The following is a 17,520-nucleotide window of genomic DNA, read 5'->3' on the forward strand; positions in this document are numbered from 1 at the left end:
CTGTCTGTCACCCTGTTCTGTCTGTCACCCTGTTCTGTCTGTCACCCTGTTCTGTCTGTCTGTCTGTCTGTCACCCTGTTCTGTCTGTCACCCGTTTCTGTCTGTCACCCTTCTATCTGTCTGTCACCCTTCTATCTGTCTGTCACCCTGTTCTGTCTGTCACCCTGTTCTGTCTGTCGTCCTGATCTGTCTGTCACCCTGTTCTGTCTGTCACCCTGTTCTCCTGTTCTGTCTGTCACCCTGTTCTGTCTGTCACCCTGTTCTGTCTGTCACCCTTCTATCTGTCTGTCATCCTGATCTGTCTGTCACCGTGTTCTGTCTGTCGCCCTGATCTGTCTGTCGCCCTGTTCTGTCTGTCGTCCTGATCTGTCTGTCACCCTGTTCTGTCTGTCACCCTGTTCTGTCTGTCACCCTGTTCTGTCTGTCACCGTGTTCTGTCTGTCACCCTGTTCTGTCTGTCGCCCTGTTCTGTCTGTCAACCTGTTCTGTCTGTCACCCTTCTATCTGTCTGTCACCCTTCTATCTGTCTGTCACCCTGTTCTGTCTGTCACCCTGTTCTGTCTGTCGTCCTGATCTGTCTGTCACCCTGTTCTGTCTGTCACCCTGTTCTCCTATTCTGTATGTCACCCTGTTCTGTTTGTCACCCTGTTCTGTCTGTCACCCTTCTATCTGTCTGTCACCCTGTTCTGTCTGTTGTCCTGATTTGTCTGTCACCGTGTTCTGTCTGTCAACCTGTTTGTTCTGTCACCCTGTTCTGTCTGTCACCGTGTTCTGTCTGTCACCCTGTTTGTTCTGTCACCCTGTTCTGTCTGTCACCGTGTTCTGCCTGTCACCCTGTTTGTTCTGTCACCCTGTTTATTCTGTCACCCTGCTTGTTCTGTACCCTGTTCCGTCTGTCACCCTGTTCTGTCTGTCACTCTGTTCTGTCTGTCACCCTGTTCTGTCTGTCACCCTTCTATCTGTCTGTCACCCTGTTCTGTCTGTCGCCCTGTTCTGTCTGTCGCCCTGTTCTGTCTATCACCGTGTTCTGTCTGTCACCCTGTTTGTTCTGTCACCCTGTTTTGTCTGTCACCCTGATCTGTCTGTCACCCTGTTCGTTCTGTCATCCTGTTCTGTCTGTCACCCTGATCTGTCTGTCGCCCTGTTCTGTCTGTCGCCCTGATCTGTCTGTCACCCTGTTCTGTCTGTCACCCTGTTTGTTCTGTCACCTTGTTCTGTCTGGCACCCTGTTCTGTCTGTTACCCTGTTCTGTCTGTCGCCCTGTTCTGTCTGTCGCCCTGTTCTGTCTGTCGTCCTGATCTGTCTATCACTGTGTTCTGTCTGTCGCCCTGTTCTGTCTGTCACCCTGTTCTGTTTGTCACCCTGTTCTGTCTGTCACCGTGTTCTGTCTGTCACCCTGTTCTGTCTGTCGCCCTGTTCTGTCTGTCACCTTGTTTGTTCTGTCACCCTGTTCCGTCTGTCGCCCTGTTCTGTCTGTCACCCTGTTTGTTCTGTCACCCTGTTCTGTCTGTCACCCTGTTCCGTCTGTCACCCTGTTCTGTCTGTCACCGTGTTCTGTCTGTCACCGTGTTCTGTCTGTCACCCTGTTTGTTCTGTCACCCTGTTCTGTCTATCGTCCTGATCTGTCTGTCACCCTGTTCTGTCTGTCACCCTGTTCTGTCTGTCACCCTGTTCTGTCTGTCACCCTGTTTGTTCTGTAACCCTGTTCTGTCTGTCGTCCTGATCTGTCTGTCACCCTGTTCTGTCTGTCACCCTGTTTGTTCTGTCACCGTGTTCTGCCTGTCACCCTGTTTGTTCTGTCACCCTGTTTATTCTGTAACCCTGTTTGTTCTGTCACCCTGTTCTGTCTGTCACCCTGTTCTGTCTGTCACCCTGTTCTGTCTGTCACCCTTCTATCTGTCTGTCACCCTGTTCTGTCTGTCGCCCTGTTCTGTCTGTCGTCCTGATCTATCTGTCACCGTGTTCTGTCTGTCACCCTGTTTGTTCTGTCACCCTGTTTTGTCTGTCACCCTGATCTGTCTGTCACCCTGTTCGTTCTGTCACCCTTTTCTGTCTGTCGCCCTGTTCTGTCTGTCGCCCTGTTCTGTCTGTCACCCTGTTCTGTCTATCGCCCTGTTTGTTCTGTCACCCTGTTTGTTCTGTCACCCTGTTCTGTCTATCACCCTGTTCTGTCTGTCGCCCTGTTCTGTCTGTCGCCCTGTTCTGTCTGTCGCCCTGTTCTGTCTGTCGTCCTGATCTGTCTGTCACCGTGTTCTGTCTGTCGCCCTGTTCTGTCTGTCACCCTGTTCTGTCTGTCACCCTGTTTGTTCTGTCACCCTGATCTGTCTGTCACCGTGTTCTGTCTGTCACCCTGTTAGTTCTGTCACCCTGTTCTGTCTATCGTCCTGATCTGTCTGTCACTATGTTCTGTCTGTCACTGTGTTCTGTCTGTCACCTGTCCTGTCTGTCACCCTGACCTGTCTGTCACCCTGTTCTGTCTGTCACTGTGTTTGTTCTTGCACCCTGTTCTGTCTGTCACCCTGTTCTATCTGTCACCCTGTTCTGTATGTCACCCTGTTCTGTATGTCACCCTGTTTGTTCTGTCACCCTGTTCTGTCTGTCACCCTGTTCTGTATGTCACCCTGTTCGTTCGGTCACTGTGTTCATCCTGTTCTGTCTGTCACCCTGTTTGTTCTGTCACCCTGTTTGTTCTGTCACCCTGTTCTGTCTGTCACCCTGTTCTGTCTGTCACCCTGATCTGTCTGTCACCCTGTTCTGTCTGTCACCCTGTTTGTTCTGTCACCCTGTTCTGTCTGTCACCCTGTTCTGTCTGTCACCCTGATCTGTCTGTCACCCTGTTCTGTCTGTCACCCTGTTTGTTCTGTCACCCTGTTTGTTCTGTCACCCTGTTTGTTCTGTCACCCTGATCTGTCTGTCACCCTATTCGTTCTGTCACCCTGTTCTGTCTGTCACCCTGTTCTGTCTGTTGCCCTGATCTGTCTGTCGCCCTGTTTGTTCTGTCACCCTGTTTGTTCTGTCACCCTGTTTGTTCTGTCACCCTGTTCTGTCTGTCACCCTGTTTGTTCTGTCACCCTGTTTGTTCTGTCACCCTGTTCTGTCACCCTGTTCTGTCTGTCACCCTGTTCTGTCTGTCGCCCTGTTCTGTCTGTCACCCTGTTCTGTCTGTCACCCTGTTTGTTCTGTCACCCCGTTCTGTCTGTCACGCTGTTCTGTCACCCTGTTCTGTCTGTCACCCTGTTCTGTCACCCTGTTCTGTCTGTCACCCTGTTCTGTCTGTCACCCTGTTTGTTCTGTCACCCTGTTCTGTCTGTCACCCTGTTCTGTCTGTCACCCTGTTTGTTCTGTCACCCTGTTTGTTCTGTCACCCTGTTCTGTCTGTCACCCTGTTCTGTCTGTCACCCTGTTTGTTCTGTCACCCTGTTCTGTCTGTCACCCTTTTTGTTCTGTCACCCTTTTTGTTCTGTCACCCTGTTCAGTCTGTCACCATGTTTGTTCTGTCTGTCACCTGATCTGTCTGTCACCCTGTTCTGTCTGTCACCCTGTTCTGTCTGTCACCGTGTTCTGTCTGTCACCGTGTTCTGTCTGTCACCCTGTTCTATCTGTCACCCTGTTCTGTATGTCACCCTGTTCTGTATGTCACCCTGTTCGTTCGGTCACTGTGTTCATCCTGTTCTGTCTGGCACCCTGTTCTGTCTGTCACTCTGTTCTGTATGTCACCCTGTTCTGTCTGGCACCCTGTTCTGTCTGTCACTCTGTTCTGTATGTCACCCTGTTCTGTCTGTCACCCTGTTCTATCTGTCACCCTGTTCTGTATGTCATCCTGTTCTGTATGTCACCCTGTTTTTTCTGTCACCCTGTTCTGTCTGTCACCCTGTTCTGTATGTCACCCTGTTCTGTATGTCACCCTGTTTGTTCTGTCACCCTGTTCTGTCTGTCACCCTGTTCTGTCTGTCACCCTGATCTGTCTGTCACCCTGTTCTGTCTGTCACCCTGTTTGTTCTGTCACCCTGTTCTGTCTGTCATCCTGTTCTGTCTGTCACCCTGTTCTGTCTGTCATCCTGTTCTGTCTGTCACCCTGTTCTGTCTGTCACCCTGATCTGTCTGTCACCCTGTTCTGTCTGTCACCCTGTTTGTTCTGTCACCCTGTTCTGTCTGTCATCCTGTTCTGTCTGTCACCCTGTTCTGTCTGTCACCCTGTTTGTTCTGTCACCCTGTTCTGTCTGTCACCCTGATCTGTCTGTCACCCTGTTCTGTCTGTCACCCTGTTTGTTCTGTCACCCTGTTCTGTCTGTCACCCTGTTCTGTCTGTCATCCTGTTCGTTCGGTCACTGTGTTCAGTCTGGTCTGTCTGTCTGTCTGTCTGTCTGTCTGTCTGTCTGTCTGTCTGTCTGTCTGTCTGTCTGTCTGTCTGTCTGGTCTGTATGTCTGGTCTTTCAGATCTGTCTGGTCTGGTCTTTCAGATCTGTCTGGTCTGGTCTTTCAGATCTGTCTGGTCTGTCTGGTCTGTTGTCATGGCAGAAGAGAAGACCTGGAACATTCAGAATCAGCTGCAGATGGTTGTCAAGGAAACAGTGGGGCTGAAACTTCTCTTGTCTTCACGTAGTTTTTCTCCCTCCCTGCGTCTGTCTGTGTCCTATCTCTTTTTGGACTTTTTGGTGTAGATAGCATGTTTGGATAACAATGAGCTACTACTGTGTGTGTGTGTGTGTGTGTGTGTGTGTGTGTGTGTGTGTGTGTGTGTGTGTGTGTGTGTGTGTGTGTGTGTGTGTGTGTGTGTGTGTGTGTGTGTGTGTGTGTGTGTGTGTGTGTGTGTGTGTGTGTGTGTGTGTGTGTTGGATGGAGCCATGTTATCAGCCTCACACCGTCCCCAGATCACATGTGGAAACCAATTATATTGATATTTGTTACAGAATAAACGTGTCCACTGGACTGAGGAAGAGTCCATTTGGGATAGTGCTTAAACTAGTGCAACAGTGTGACATAGAACCTGTGGGAAAATACTGAAATATTGATCATCACATATCAATCATCACATATTGATCATCACATATCAATCATCACATATTGATCATCACATATTGATCATCACATATTGATCATCACATATTGATCATCACATATCAATCATCACATATTGATCATCACATATCAATCATCACATATTGATCATCACATATTGATCATCACATATTGATCATCACATATCGATCATCACATATTGATCACCACATATTGATCACCACATATTGATCATCACATATCGATCATCACATATTGATCATATTGATCACATATTGATCACCACATATTGATCATCACATATTTTACAGTGAAACAGTGAATTTTCATCACATATGTAGTTTATCATTACATAATGCATAAGACTGACTGAGTCTCGTGTGAGTCTGTTTGTGAGTCTGTTTGTGAGTCTGTTTGTGAGTCTGTTTGTGAGTCTGTTTGTGAGTCTGTTTGTGAGTCTGTTTGTGAGTCTGTTTGTGAGTCTGTTTTTGAGCCTGTTTGTGAGTCTGTTTGTGAGTCTGTTTGTGAGTCTGTTTGTGAGTCTGTTTGTGAGTCTGTTTGTGAGTCTGTTTGTGAGTCTGTTTGTGAGTCTGTTTGTGAGCCTCGTATGAGTCTGTTTGTGAGCCATGCGGGCTCCAATTAGCCTGTAGAGGAGAGAGAGACAGAGAGCCACAGTTAAAGGGCATGGTATTAGTGCAGAACCAGCTCAGAGGTCACTGGTGACCCAGGGGAGAAAGCTTTCACTTACTGTACCCATCAGTCCCTTCTGCTACTGTCAACAAACGCTGCCTCTCTCAACAACAGACTGGTTATGACCCAAATGAAACCCTATTCCCTATTTAGTGCACTACTTTAGACCAGGAGCCCTGGTTAGTACACTACTTTAGACCAGGGACCCTGGTAGTACACTACTTTAGACCAGGGACCCTGGTAGTACACTACTTTAGACAGGGACCCTGTTAGGGCACTACTTTAGACCAGGGACCCTGGTTAGTACACTACTTTACACCAGGGGCCCTGGTTAGTACACTACTGTACACCAGGGGCCCTGGTTAGTACACTAAATAGGGAATAGGGTGCCATTTGGGATGCAGACAATCATTTCCTTAAAATAAAAGTGTACTTGTCATATGCTCCGAATACAACAAGTGTAGACCTTACCGTGAAATGCTCACTTCCTTGGCGTCCACATCACCAACAAACTAGAAAAAGAGAGTTGTGAAGAGGGCACTATGCACTAAATAGGGTTCGTACACTGAGCCCTCTTCACAACTCTCTTGTTGGTGACGTGGACGCCAAGGAACTTGAAGCCCTCAACCTGCTCTACTCCAGCCTCATCAATGAGAATGAGGGTGTGCCCGGCCCTGCTTTCACTGTGGTCCACGAACATCTCCTTTTTCTTGATCATATTGAGGGAGAGGTTGTTGTCCTGGCACCACACTGCCAGGTCTCTGACCTCCCTATAGGCTTCCTCATTGTTGAGGGAGAGGGTGTTGTCCTGGCACCACACTGCCAGATCTCTGACCTCCCTATAGGCTTCCTCATTGTTGAGGGAGAGGTTGTTGTCCTGGCACCACACTGCCAGGTCTCTGACCTCCCTATGTTGTTGTTTATATGTTGTTATGTTGTTGTTTATATGTTGTTATGTTGTTGTTTATATGTTGTTATGTTGTTGTTTATGTGTTGTTATGTTGTTGTTTATATGTTGTTATGTTGTTGTTTATGTGTTGTTATGTTGTTGTTTATATGTTGTTATGTTGTTGTTTATATGTTGTTCTGTAATGGGTCTGTAAGGGCTATGGCCATTCTAGTGGTTGTATTTCTATTTCTGTCTAATATACTCTGTCCTCTGCCCTCTGTCCCCTGTCCTGTATGTCCTCTGTCCCCTGCTCTGTCTGTCCCCTGCCCTGTCTGTCCCCTGCCCTGTTTGTCCCCTGCCCTGTCTGTCCCCTGCCCTGTCTGTCCCCTGCTCTGTCTGTCCCCTGCCCTGTCTGTCCCCTGCCCTGTCTGTCCCCTGCTCTGTCTGTCCCCTGCCATGTCTGTCCCCTGCCCTGTCTGTCCCCTGCTCTGTCTGTCCCCTGCCCTGTCTGTCCCCTGTCCTCTGTTCTGTCTGTCCCCTGCCCTGTCTGTCTGTCCCCTCCCCTGCCCTGTCTGTCCCCTGCTCTGTCTGTCCCCTGCCCTGTCTGTCCCCTGCCCTGTCTGTCCCCTGCCCTGTCTGTCCCCTGCCCTGTCTGTCCCCTGCTCTGTCTGTCCCCTGCCCTGTCTGTCCCCTGCTCTGTCTGTCCCCTGCCATGTCTGTCCCCTGCCCTGTCTGTCCCCTGCCCTGTCTGTCCCCTGCTCTGTCTGTCCCCTGCCCTGTCTGTCCCCTGCTCTGTCTGTCCCCTGCCCTGTCTGTCCCCTGTCCTCTGTCCTGTCTGTCCCCTGCCCTGTCTGTCCCCTGCCCTGTCTGTCCCCTGCTCTGTCTGTCCCCTGCCCTGTCTGTCCCCTGCCCTGTCTGTCCCCTGCCCTGTCTGTCCCCTGCTCTGTCTGTCCCCTGCCCTGTCTGTCCCCTGCCCTGTCTGTCCCCTGCCCTGTCTGTCCCCTGCTCTGTCTGTCCCCTGCCCTGTCTGTCCCCTGCTCTGTCTGTCCCCTGCTCTGTCTGTCCCCTGTCCTCTGCCCTGTCTGTCCCCTCCCAGCACATCCTGATAGTCCAGAGACAGCTGAATGTGTTGGAGGAGGAGCTGGAGGAGTTCCGCCTGGCTCTCAGGCAGTACATGGAGTGTGCCTGCGCCCAGACGGGCTGTCTGCAGTAAGAGCTCATACACTACAACTCTGTGTTTGCATAACAACTTCCTGTAATAAATATAAAGAGTTTAGTTTTTCAGAGCCATTAAACCTCATACTGGGGTTTAAAAGCCTGTTTAATAGCTTGGTGGGTGTTTATATGCTACTTCACACGTGTACATTGTAAATGTGTTTTTTCATATCCCAACTCCACCTGAGACACAAAGCAACAGATTCTTTTCACCTTGTTTGGCTCGGGGATTCAAACTAGCGACCTTTGGGTTACTGGCCGGACACCCCTCGTCGGTACACTCAGAGAGATACGTGGTGTTTAAACAGTAAAGGTGAGCAGAGGACAGCGTGCTGCTTCTCACTGATCAGTGGGAGAGTATGTATAGTATAATCTGTGTATAGAGGAGGCAGGAGAGAGGGGAAATACAGATGGGATGTGTTGTGTTGTATAGCCACAGAGCCTTTAGAAAAGCCATGAGGCACAGCAGGGTGACTCAGTCTCACTGACAGGCATCTCTCTCTCTACTGCACCTGCTGTCTCAAACTCTGAACGCTCGGCTTTGAAAAGCCAACTGACATTTACTCTTGAGGTGCTGACCTGTTACATCCTCTACAACCACTGTGATTATTATTATTTGACCCTGCTGGTCATCTATGAACGTCTGAACATCTTGAAGAATGAGGACTGGCCGTTCCTCATAGCCTGGTTGCTCTCTAGGTTTCTATCCTAGGTTCTGGCCTTTCTAGGGAGTTTTTCCTAGCCACCGTGCTTCTACACCTGCATTGCTTGCTGTTTGGGGTTTTAGGCTGGGTTTCTGTACAGCACTTTGAGATATCAGCTGATGTAAAATGTTGATTGATTGAGAGAGAGAGAGAGAGAGAGCGCATGTAGAGGTCTGTAAAATATTTGTTTGTGATTTTCTGGATTTTTGTTTTAGATTCCGTCTCTCACAGTTGAAGTGTACCTATGATAAAAAAATTACAGACCTCTACATGCTTTGTAAGTAGGAAAACCTGCAAAATCGGCATTGTATCAAATACTTGTTCTCCCCACTGTATATATATATATATATATAGAGAGAGAGAGACACACAGAGACACACAGAGACACACAGACACACAGAGACACACAGAGAGACACAGAGACACACAGAGAGACAGAGACACACAGAGACACACAGAGACACACAGAGACACAGAGAGACACACAGAGACACACAGAGACACACACAGAGACACACACAGAGACGCAGCGAGAGACACACAGAGACACACTGAGACACACAGAGAGACACACAGAGACACACAGAGACACACAGAGACACACAGAGACACACAGAGACACACAGAGAGACAGACTGTGAGTGAGTAGCCTACAGGATGGAATGACATTAAAGAAGTCTTGTCATTAACAACAAGAATCCTGCCAATGTTTCAATCGGTAGTTTGAGTAAATCTAATGAATAAAACACTGGAAGGAACCTGGAAGGAAAACATAGTTGATGAACATGTTGACAGATCTACTTAGTACCTGAACAAAGAAGCTAAGTGTTCTTAAAGGTACAGGCTGTATAACCGTTACATATATATATATATATATATATATATATATATATATATATATATATATATATGTTCTTAAAGGTACAGGCTGTATAACCGTTACATATATATATATATATATATATATATATATATATATATATATATATATATATATATATATATATATATATGTTCTTAAAGGTACAGGCTGTATAACCGTTACATATATATATATATATATATATGTTCTTAAAGGTACAGGCTGTATAACCGTTACATATATATATATATATATATATATATATATATGTTATTAAAGGTACAGGCTGTATAACCGTTACATATATTTACATTTACATTTAAGTCATTTAGCAGACGCTCTTGTCCAGAGCGACTTACAAATTGGTGCATTCACCTTATGACATCCAGTGGAACAGCCACTTTACAATAGTGCATCTAAATCTATTAGGGGGGGGTGAGAAGGATTACTTTATCCTATGCTAGGTATTCCTTAAAGAGGTGGGGTTTCTTAAAGGTACAGGCTGTATAACCGTTACATATATATATATATATATATATATATATGTTATTAAAGGTACAGGCTGTATAACCGTTACATATATATATATATATATGTTATTAAAGGTACAGGCTGTATAACCGTTACATATATATATATATATATATATGTTCTTAAAGGTACAGGCTGTATAACCGTTACATATATATATATATATATATGTTCTTAAAGGTACAGGCTGTATAACCGTTACATATATATATATATATATATATATATATATGTTCTTAAAGGTACAGGCTGTATAACCGTTACATATATATATATATATATATATATATATATATATATATATATATATATATATATATATATATATATGTTCTTAAAGCCTGTACAGGTAACTTATACAGCCTGTACAGGTACAGGCTGTATAACCGTTACATATATATATATATATATATATATATATATATATATATATATATATATATATATATATATATATATATATATATATATATATGTTCTTAAAGGTACAGGCTGTATAACCGTTACATATATGTCACTTACTTGCTAATTAGACACATTTTATTTTTGTTGTTGCTTTTGTTAGCGTGGCAGTTCAGCGACTGGCTAATGAGTCCCGTTTCATCCTGTACGAGTTCTGGGAACACAACCACGTGTGGAAGAAGTAAGTTTCTGTCTGGCTGACAATCATTATCAGTGGAAACTAAATTAGATCACTTGACGTGTTTTGACTCTCCAGCTTTTGTCCCCAACTGTGACACTTCCTCTGAGGAAGAGGAAGGCATCATTTGAAGTTGAAACATCAGTTCAACTGCTCATTAAATAAAACCTGAGATAAGAACATATGTCTCTCGGCTCCAACTTGTTTACCAGGAATTCATCCTTTTTTTTTGGGGGGGGGTTGTTATTGGGTAAACCCTAAACCCTATGACTTGAATGTAAAAGCACTTGGAAAATGGAAGTGTGTTTCTGTCTTTTCTATGTGCAGCCATCTCCAGACAAACTACAGTAAGACTTTCCAGAGAGGGAACGTGGACTTCCTGGAGACACCAGAGCTCATGACCACCATGCTGGTGCCTGGTACGTCAATCAATAACACACCTGGGGTTTCACACACACACACACACACACACACACACACACACACACACACACACACACACACACACACACACACACACACACACACACACACACACACACACACACACACACACACACACACACACACACACACACACACACACACACACACACACACACACACACACACACTTCACATGTTCTGAACATTGTCTTAAAGGTCCAATGCATCAGTTTTTACATCAATATCAAATCCTTTTTTGACAATTTAGTTCCTTATTACCCAGATATCCATCCAACCATTTCATGTGGCCGGCTACCTGACGAAACAATGTTACGACTGGGGCTGATGGAAACATGAAAGGCCGGTACAATTATATTACAAGCCTGACAATTTGTTCATTTGACACGATGGAATCTTTTTGTGTCGGTACAATGAATTAGTCGTAATTAATGCGTAAATATTGATATAATAACCATCAAAATCAAAGGAAACTTGGAGTCACTAAGACTTGGGATGCAGATGATTAGATTACAGAGGAAATAAATGATGACCTTCCCAGGGTGGTGAAAGGTGATGAGCTTGATGCTTCCAATAAATATTGAGAGTCTTATTCTGGTGACAGGATGATGAATTGCTTGGCTGCCATTTTGACAAATACAAATAATATCGCTCTCATCCATAATAATGTCATAGTGTGGAATCCTGAGTGGGCACAAAATCTTTGTGACAAAACTAGAGGAAACCCATCTAAATTCTGTTTTTAATTTGGTACATGGGCAATGCAAAAAGTTATTTTATGTGTATCACAGCCTTTTATCTGCAAAAAGTCAGTTTGATGGATACCCATCTCTGGTGGGAAGATTCGCATATTTTTGAATATTCGCATGAAAATCTGTCGCATATTATATGGAACCTAGCTACCCTAATATTTTTCCATTAAAACTGGACAAAATATATTTTTAGCAAAATACTATTTCTCAAGTAAGAATTTTGCTAGGACTGTGGGGAGCGAAAAAACTGAACGTTAGCTGTTATTGGCAGAGAGGTTTGGAACTCTCTTTGTTATTGGCAGAGAGGTTTAGAACTCTCTTTGTTATTGGCAGAGAGGTTTAGAACTCTCTTTGTTATTGGCAGAGAGGTTTGGAACTCTCTTTGTTATTGGCAGAGAGGTTTAGAACTCTCTTTGTTATTGGCAGAGAGGTTTGGAACTCTCTTTGTTATTGGCAGAGAGGTTTAGAACTCTCTTTGTTATTGGCAGAGAGGTTTGGAACTCTCTTTGTTATTGGCAGAGAGGTTTAGAACTCTCTTTGTTATTGGCAGAGCAGAACTCTCTTTGTTATTGGCAGAGTTTAGAACTCTCTTTGTTATTGGCAGAGAGGTTTGGAACTCTCTTTGTTATTGGCAGAGAGGTTTGGAACTCTCTTTGTTATTGGCAGAGAGGTTTGGAACTCTCTTTGTTATTGGCAGAGAGGTTTGGAACTCTCTTTGTTATTGGCAGAGAGGTTTGGAACTCTCTTTGTTATTGGCAGAGAGGTTTGGAACTCTCTTTGTTATTGGCAGAGAGGTTTAGAACTCTCTTTGTTATTGGCAGAGAGGTTTGGAACTCTCTTTGTTATTGGCAGAGAGGTTTAGAACTCTCTTTGTTATTGGCAGAGAGGTTTGGAACTCTCTTTGTTATTGGCAGAGAGGTTTAGAACTCTCTTTGTTATTGGCAGAGAGGTTTGGAACTCTCTTTGTTATTGGCAGAGAGGTTTGGAACTCTCTTTGTTATTGGCAGAGAGGTTTGGAACTCTCTTTGTTATTGGCAGAAAGGTTTGGAACTCTCTTTGTTATTGGCAGAGAGGTTTGGAACTCATTTACATTTACATTTAAGTCATTTAGCAGACGCTCTTATCCAGAGCGACTTACAAATTGGTGCATTCACCTTATGACATCCAGTGGGACAGTCACTTAACAATAGAGCATCTAAAACTTAGGGGGGGTGGGGTGAGAGGGATTACTTAACCTATCCTAGGTATTCCTTAAAGAGGTGGGGTTTCAGGTGTCTCCGGAAGGTGGTGATTGACTCCGCTGTCCTGGCGTCGTGAGGGAGTTTGTTCCACCATTGGGGGGCCAGGGCAGCGAACAGTTTTGACTGGGCTGAGCGGGAGCTGTACTTCCTCAGTGGTAGGGAGGCGAGCAGGCCAGAGGTGGATGAACGCAGTGCCCTTGTTTGGGTGTAGGGCCTGATCAGAGCCTGGAGGTACTGAGGTGCCGTTCCCCTCACAGCTCCGTAGGCAAGCACCATGGTCTTGTAGCGGATGCGAGCTTCAACTGGAAGCCAGTGGAGAGAACGGAGGAGCGGGGTGACGTGAGAGAACTTGGGAAGGTTGAACACCAGACGGGCTGCGGCGTTCTGGATGAGTTGAAGGGGTTTAATGGCACAGGCAGGGAGCCCAGCCAACAGCGAGTTGCAGTAATCCAGACGGGAGATGACAAGTGCCTGGATTAGGACCTGTGCCGCTTCCTGTGTGAGGCAGGGTCGTACTCTGCGGATGTTGTAGAGCATGAACCTACAGGAACGGGCCACCGCCTTGATGTTAGTTGAGAACGACAGGGTGTTATCCAGGATCACGCCAAGGTTCTTGGCGCTCTGGGAGGAGGACACAATGGAGTTGTCAACCGTGATGGCGAGATCATGGAACGGGCAGTCCTTCCCCGGGAGGAAGAGCAGCTCCGTCTTGCCGAGGTTCAGCTTGAGGTGGTGATCCGTCATCCACACTGATATGTCTGCCAGACATGCAGAGATGCGATTCGCCACCTGGTCATCAGAAGGGGGAAAGGAGAAGATTAATTGTGTGTCGTCTGCATAGCAATGATAAGAGAGACCATGTGAGGTTATGACAGAGCCAAGTGACTTGGTGTATAGCGAGAATAGGAGAGGGCCAAGAACAGAGCCCTGGGGACACCAGTGGTGAGAGCGCGTGGTGAGGAGACAGATTCTCGCCACGCCACCTGGTAGGAGCGACCTGTCAGGTAGGACGCAATCCAAGCGTGGGCCGCGCCGGAGATGCCCAACTCGGAGAGGGTGGAGAGGAGGATCTGATGGTTCACAGTATCGAAGGCAGCCGATAGATCTAGAAGGATGAGAGCAGAGGAGAGAGAGTTAGCTTTAGCAGTGCGGAGCGCCTCCGTGATACAGAGGAGAGCAGTCTCAGTTGAATGACTAGTCTTGAAACCTGACTGATTTGGATCAAGAAGGTCATTCAGAGAGAGATAGCGGGAGAGCTGGCCAAGGACGGCACGTTCAAGAGTTTTGGAGAGAAAAGAAAGAAGGGATACTGGTCTGTAATTGTTGACATCGGAGGGATCGAGTGTAGGTTTTTTCAGAAGGGGTGCAACTCTCGCTCTCTTGAAGACGGAAGGGACGTAGCCAACGGTCAGGGATGAGTTGATGAGCGAGGTGAGGTAAGGGAGAAGGTCTCCGGAAATGGTCTGGAGAAGAGAGGAGGGGATAGGGTCAAGCGGGCAGGTTGTTGGGCGGCCGGCCGTCACAAGACGCGAGATTTCATCTGGAGAGAGAGGGGAGAAAGAGGTCAGAGCACAGGGTAGGGCAGTGTGAGCAGAACCAGCGGTGTCGTTTGACTTAGCAAACGAGGATCGGATGTCGTCGACCTTCTTTTCAAAATGGTTGACGAAGTCATCTGCAGAGAGGGAGGAGGGGGGAGGGGGCGGAGGATTCAGGAGGGAGGAGAAGGTGGCAAAGAGCTTCCTAGGGTTAGAGGCAGATGCTTGGAATTTAGCGTGGTAGAAAGTGGCTTTAGCAGCAGAGACAGAGGAGGAAAATGTAGAGAGGAGGGAGTGAAAGGATGCCAGGTCCGCAGGGAGGCGAGTTTTCCTCCATTTCCGCTCGGCTGCCCGGAGCCCTGTTCTGTGAGCTCGCAATGAGTCATCGAGCCACGGAGCGGGAGGGGAGGACCGAGCCGGCCTGGAGGATAGGGGACATAGAGAGTCAAGGGATGCAGAGAGGGAGGAGAGGAGGGTTGAGGAGGCAGAATCAGGAGATAGGTGGGAGAAGGTTTGAGCGGAGGGAAGAGATGATAGGATGGAAGAGGAGAGAGTAGCGGGGGAGAGAGAGCGAAGGTTGGGACGGCGCGATACCATCCGAGTAGGGGCAGTGTGGGAGGAGTTGGATGAGAGCGAGAGGGAAAAGGATACAAGGCAGTGGTCGGAGACTTGGAGGGGAGTTGCAGTGAGGTTAGTGGAAGAACAGCATCTAGTAAAGATGAGGTCGAGCGTATTGCCTGCCTTGTGAGTAGGGGGAAGGTGAGAGGGTGAGGTCAAAAGAGGAGAGGAGTGGAAAGAAGGAGGCAGAGAGGAAAGAGTCAAAGGTAGACGTGGGGAGGTTAAAGTCGCCCAGAACTGTGAGAGGTGAGCCGTCCTCAGGAAAGGAGCTTATCAAGGCATCAAGCTCATTGATGAACTCTCCGAGGGAACCTGGAGGGCGATAAATGATAAGGATGTTAAGCTTGAAAGGGCTAGTAACTGTGACAGCATGGAATTCAAAGGAGGCGATAGACAGATGGGTAAGGGGAGAAAGAGAGAATGACCACTTGGGAGAGATGAGGATCCCGGTGCCACCACCCCGCTGACCAGACGCTCTCGGGGTGTGCGAGAACACGTGGGCGGACGAAGAGAGAGCAGTAGGAGTAGCAGTGTTGTCTGTGGTGATCCATGTTTCCGTCAGTGCCAAGAAGTCGAGGGACTGGAGGGAGGCATAGGCTGAGATGAACTCTGCCTTGTTGACCGCAGATTGGCAGTTCCAGAGGCTACCGGAGACCTGGAACTCCACGTGGGTCGTGCGCGCTGGGACCACCAGAGTAGGGTGGCCGCGGCCACGCGGTGAGGAGCGTTTGTATGGTCTGTGCAGAGAGGAGAGAACAGGGATAAACAGACACATAGTTGACAGGCTACAGAAGAGGCTACGCTAATGCAAAGGAGATTGGAATGACAAGTGGACTACACGTCTCGAATGTTCAGAAAGTTAAGCTACGTAGCAAGAATCTTATTGACTAAAATGATTAAAATGATACAGTACTGCTGAAGTAGGCCAGCTGGCAGTGGGTGCGTTGTTGACACTACACTAATCAAGTCGTTCCGTTGAGTGTAATAGTTTCTGCAGTGTTGCTATTCGGGGGCTAGCAGGCTAGCTAGCAGTGTTGATTACGTTACGTTGCGTTAAAAGAACGACAATAGATGGCTAGCGAACCTAGAAAATCGCTCTAGACTCTCTTTGTTATTGGCAGAGAGGTTTGGAACTCTCTTTGTTATTGGCAGAGAGGTTTGGAACTCTCTTTGTTATTGGCAGAGAGGTTTGGAACTCTCTTTGTTATTGGCAGAGAGGTTTGGAACTCTCTTTGTTATTGGCAGAAAGGTTTGGAACTCTCTTTGTTATTGGCAGAAAGGTTTAGAACTCTCTTTGTTATTGGCAGAGAGGTTTGGAACTCTCTTTGTTATTGGCAGAGAGGTTTGGAACTCTCTTTGTTATTGGCAGAAAGGTTTAGAACTCTCTTTGTTATTGGCAGAGAGGTTTGGAACTCTCTTTGTTATTGGCAGAAAGGTTTAGAACTCTCTTTGTTATTGGCAGAGAGGTTTGGAACTCTCTTTGTTATTGGCAGAGAGGTTTGGAACTCTCTTTGTTATTGGCAGAAAGGTTTAGAACTCTCTTTGTTATTGGCAGAGAGGTTTGGAACTCTCTTTGTTATTGGCAGAAAGGTTTAGAACTCTGTTATTGGCAGAGAGATTTAGAACTCTCTTTGTTATTGGCAGAGAGGTTTGGAACTCTCTTTGTTATTGGCAGAAAGGTTTGGAACTCTCTTTGTTATTGGCAGAGAGGTTTGGAACTCTCTTTGTTATTGGCAGAGAGGTTTGGAACTCTCTTTGTTATTGGCAGAGAGGTTTGGAACTCTCTTTGTTATTGGCAGAAAGGTTTAGAACTCTCTTTGTTATTGGCAGAGAGGTTTGGAACTCTCTTTGTTATTGGCAGAAAGGTTTAGAACTCTCTTTGTTATTGGCAGAGAGGTTTGGAACTCTCTTTGTTATTGGCAGAGAGGTTTGGAACTCTCTTTGTTATTGGCAGAGAGGTTTGGAACTCTTTGTTATTGGCAGAGAGGTTTGGAACTCTTTGTTATTGGCAGAGAGGTTTGGAACTCTCTTTGTTATTGGCAGAGAGGTTTGGAACTCTTTGTTATTGGCAGAGAGGTTTGGAACTCTCTTTGTTATTGGCAGAGAGGTTTGGAACTCTCTTTGTTATTGGCAGAGAGGTTTGGAACTCTCTTTGTTATTGGCAGAGAGGTTTGGAACTCTCTTTGTTATTGGCAGAGAGGTTTGGAACTCTCTTTGTTATTGGCAGAGAGGTTTGGAACTCTTTGTTATTGGCAGAGAGGTTTGGAACTCTTTGTTATTGGCAGAGAGGTTTGGAACTCTCTTTGTTATTGGCAGAGAGGTTTGGAACTCTTTGTTATTGGCAGAGAGGTTTGGAACTCTCTTTGTTATTGGCAGAAAG

The 17,520-nt window shown here is 46.5% G+C and overlaps 1 protein-coding gene across 1 annotated transcript in view; it reads left to right on the forward strand.

Annotated features, from left to right (window-relative positions):
- Nucleotides 1–17,520, forward strand: part of necab1 (N-terminal EF-hand calcium binding protein 1) — a 152,482-nt gene that overhangs the window by 132,058 nt on the left and 2,904 nt on the right. Inside the window, exons 10-12 of the mRNA XM_046327275.1 lie at nt 7,695–7,807; nt 10,476–10,553; nt 10,878–10,969. Of these exons, the coding sequence (XP_046183231.1) occupies nt 7,695–7,807; nt 10,476–10,553; nt 10,878–10,969 (283 nt within the window). The remainder of the gene's footprint in view (nt 1–7,694; nt 7,808–10,475; nt 10,554–10,877; nt 10,970–17,520) is intronic.

The sequence above is a fragment of the Oncorhynchus gorbuscha genome, linkage group LG24, assembly GCF_021184085.1.
Source record: "Oncorhynchus gorbuscha isolate QuinsamMale2020 ecotype Even-year linkage group LG24, OgorEven_v1.0, whole genome shotgun sequence".
In the NCBI taxonomy this organism is placed as follows: Eukaryota; Metazoa; Chordata; class Actinopteri; order Salmoniformes; family Salmonidae; genus Oncorhynchus; species Oncorhynchus gorbuscha.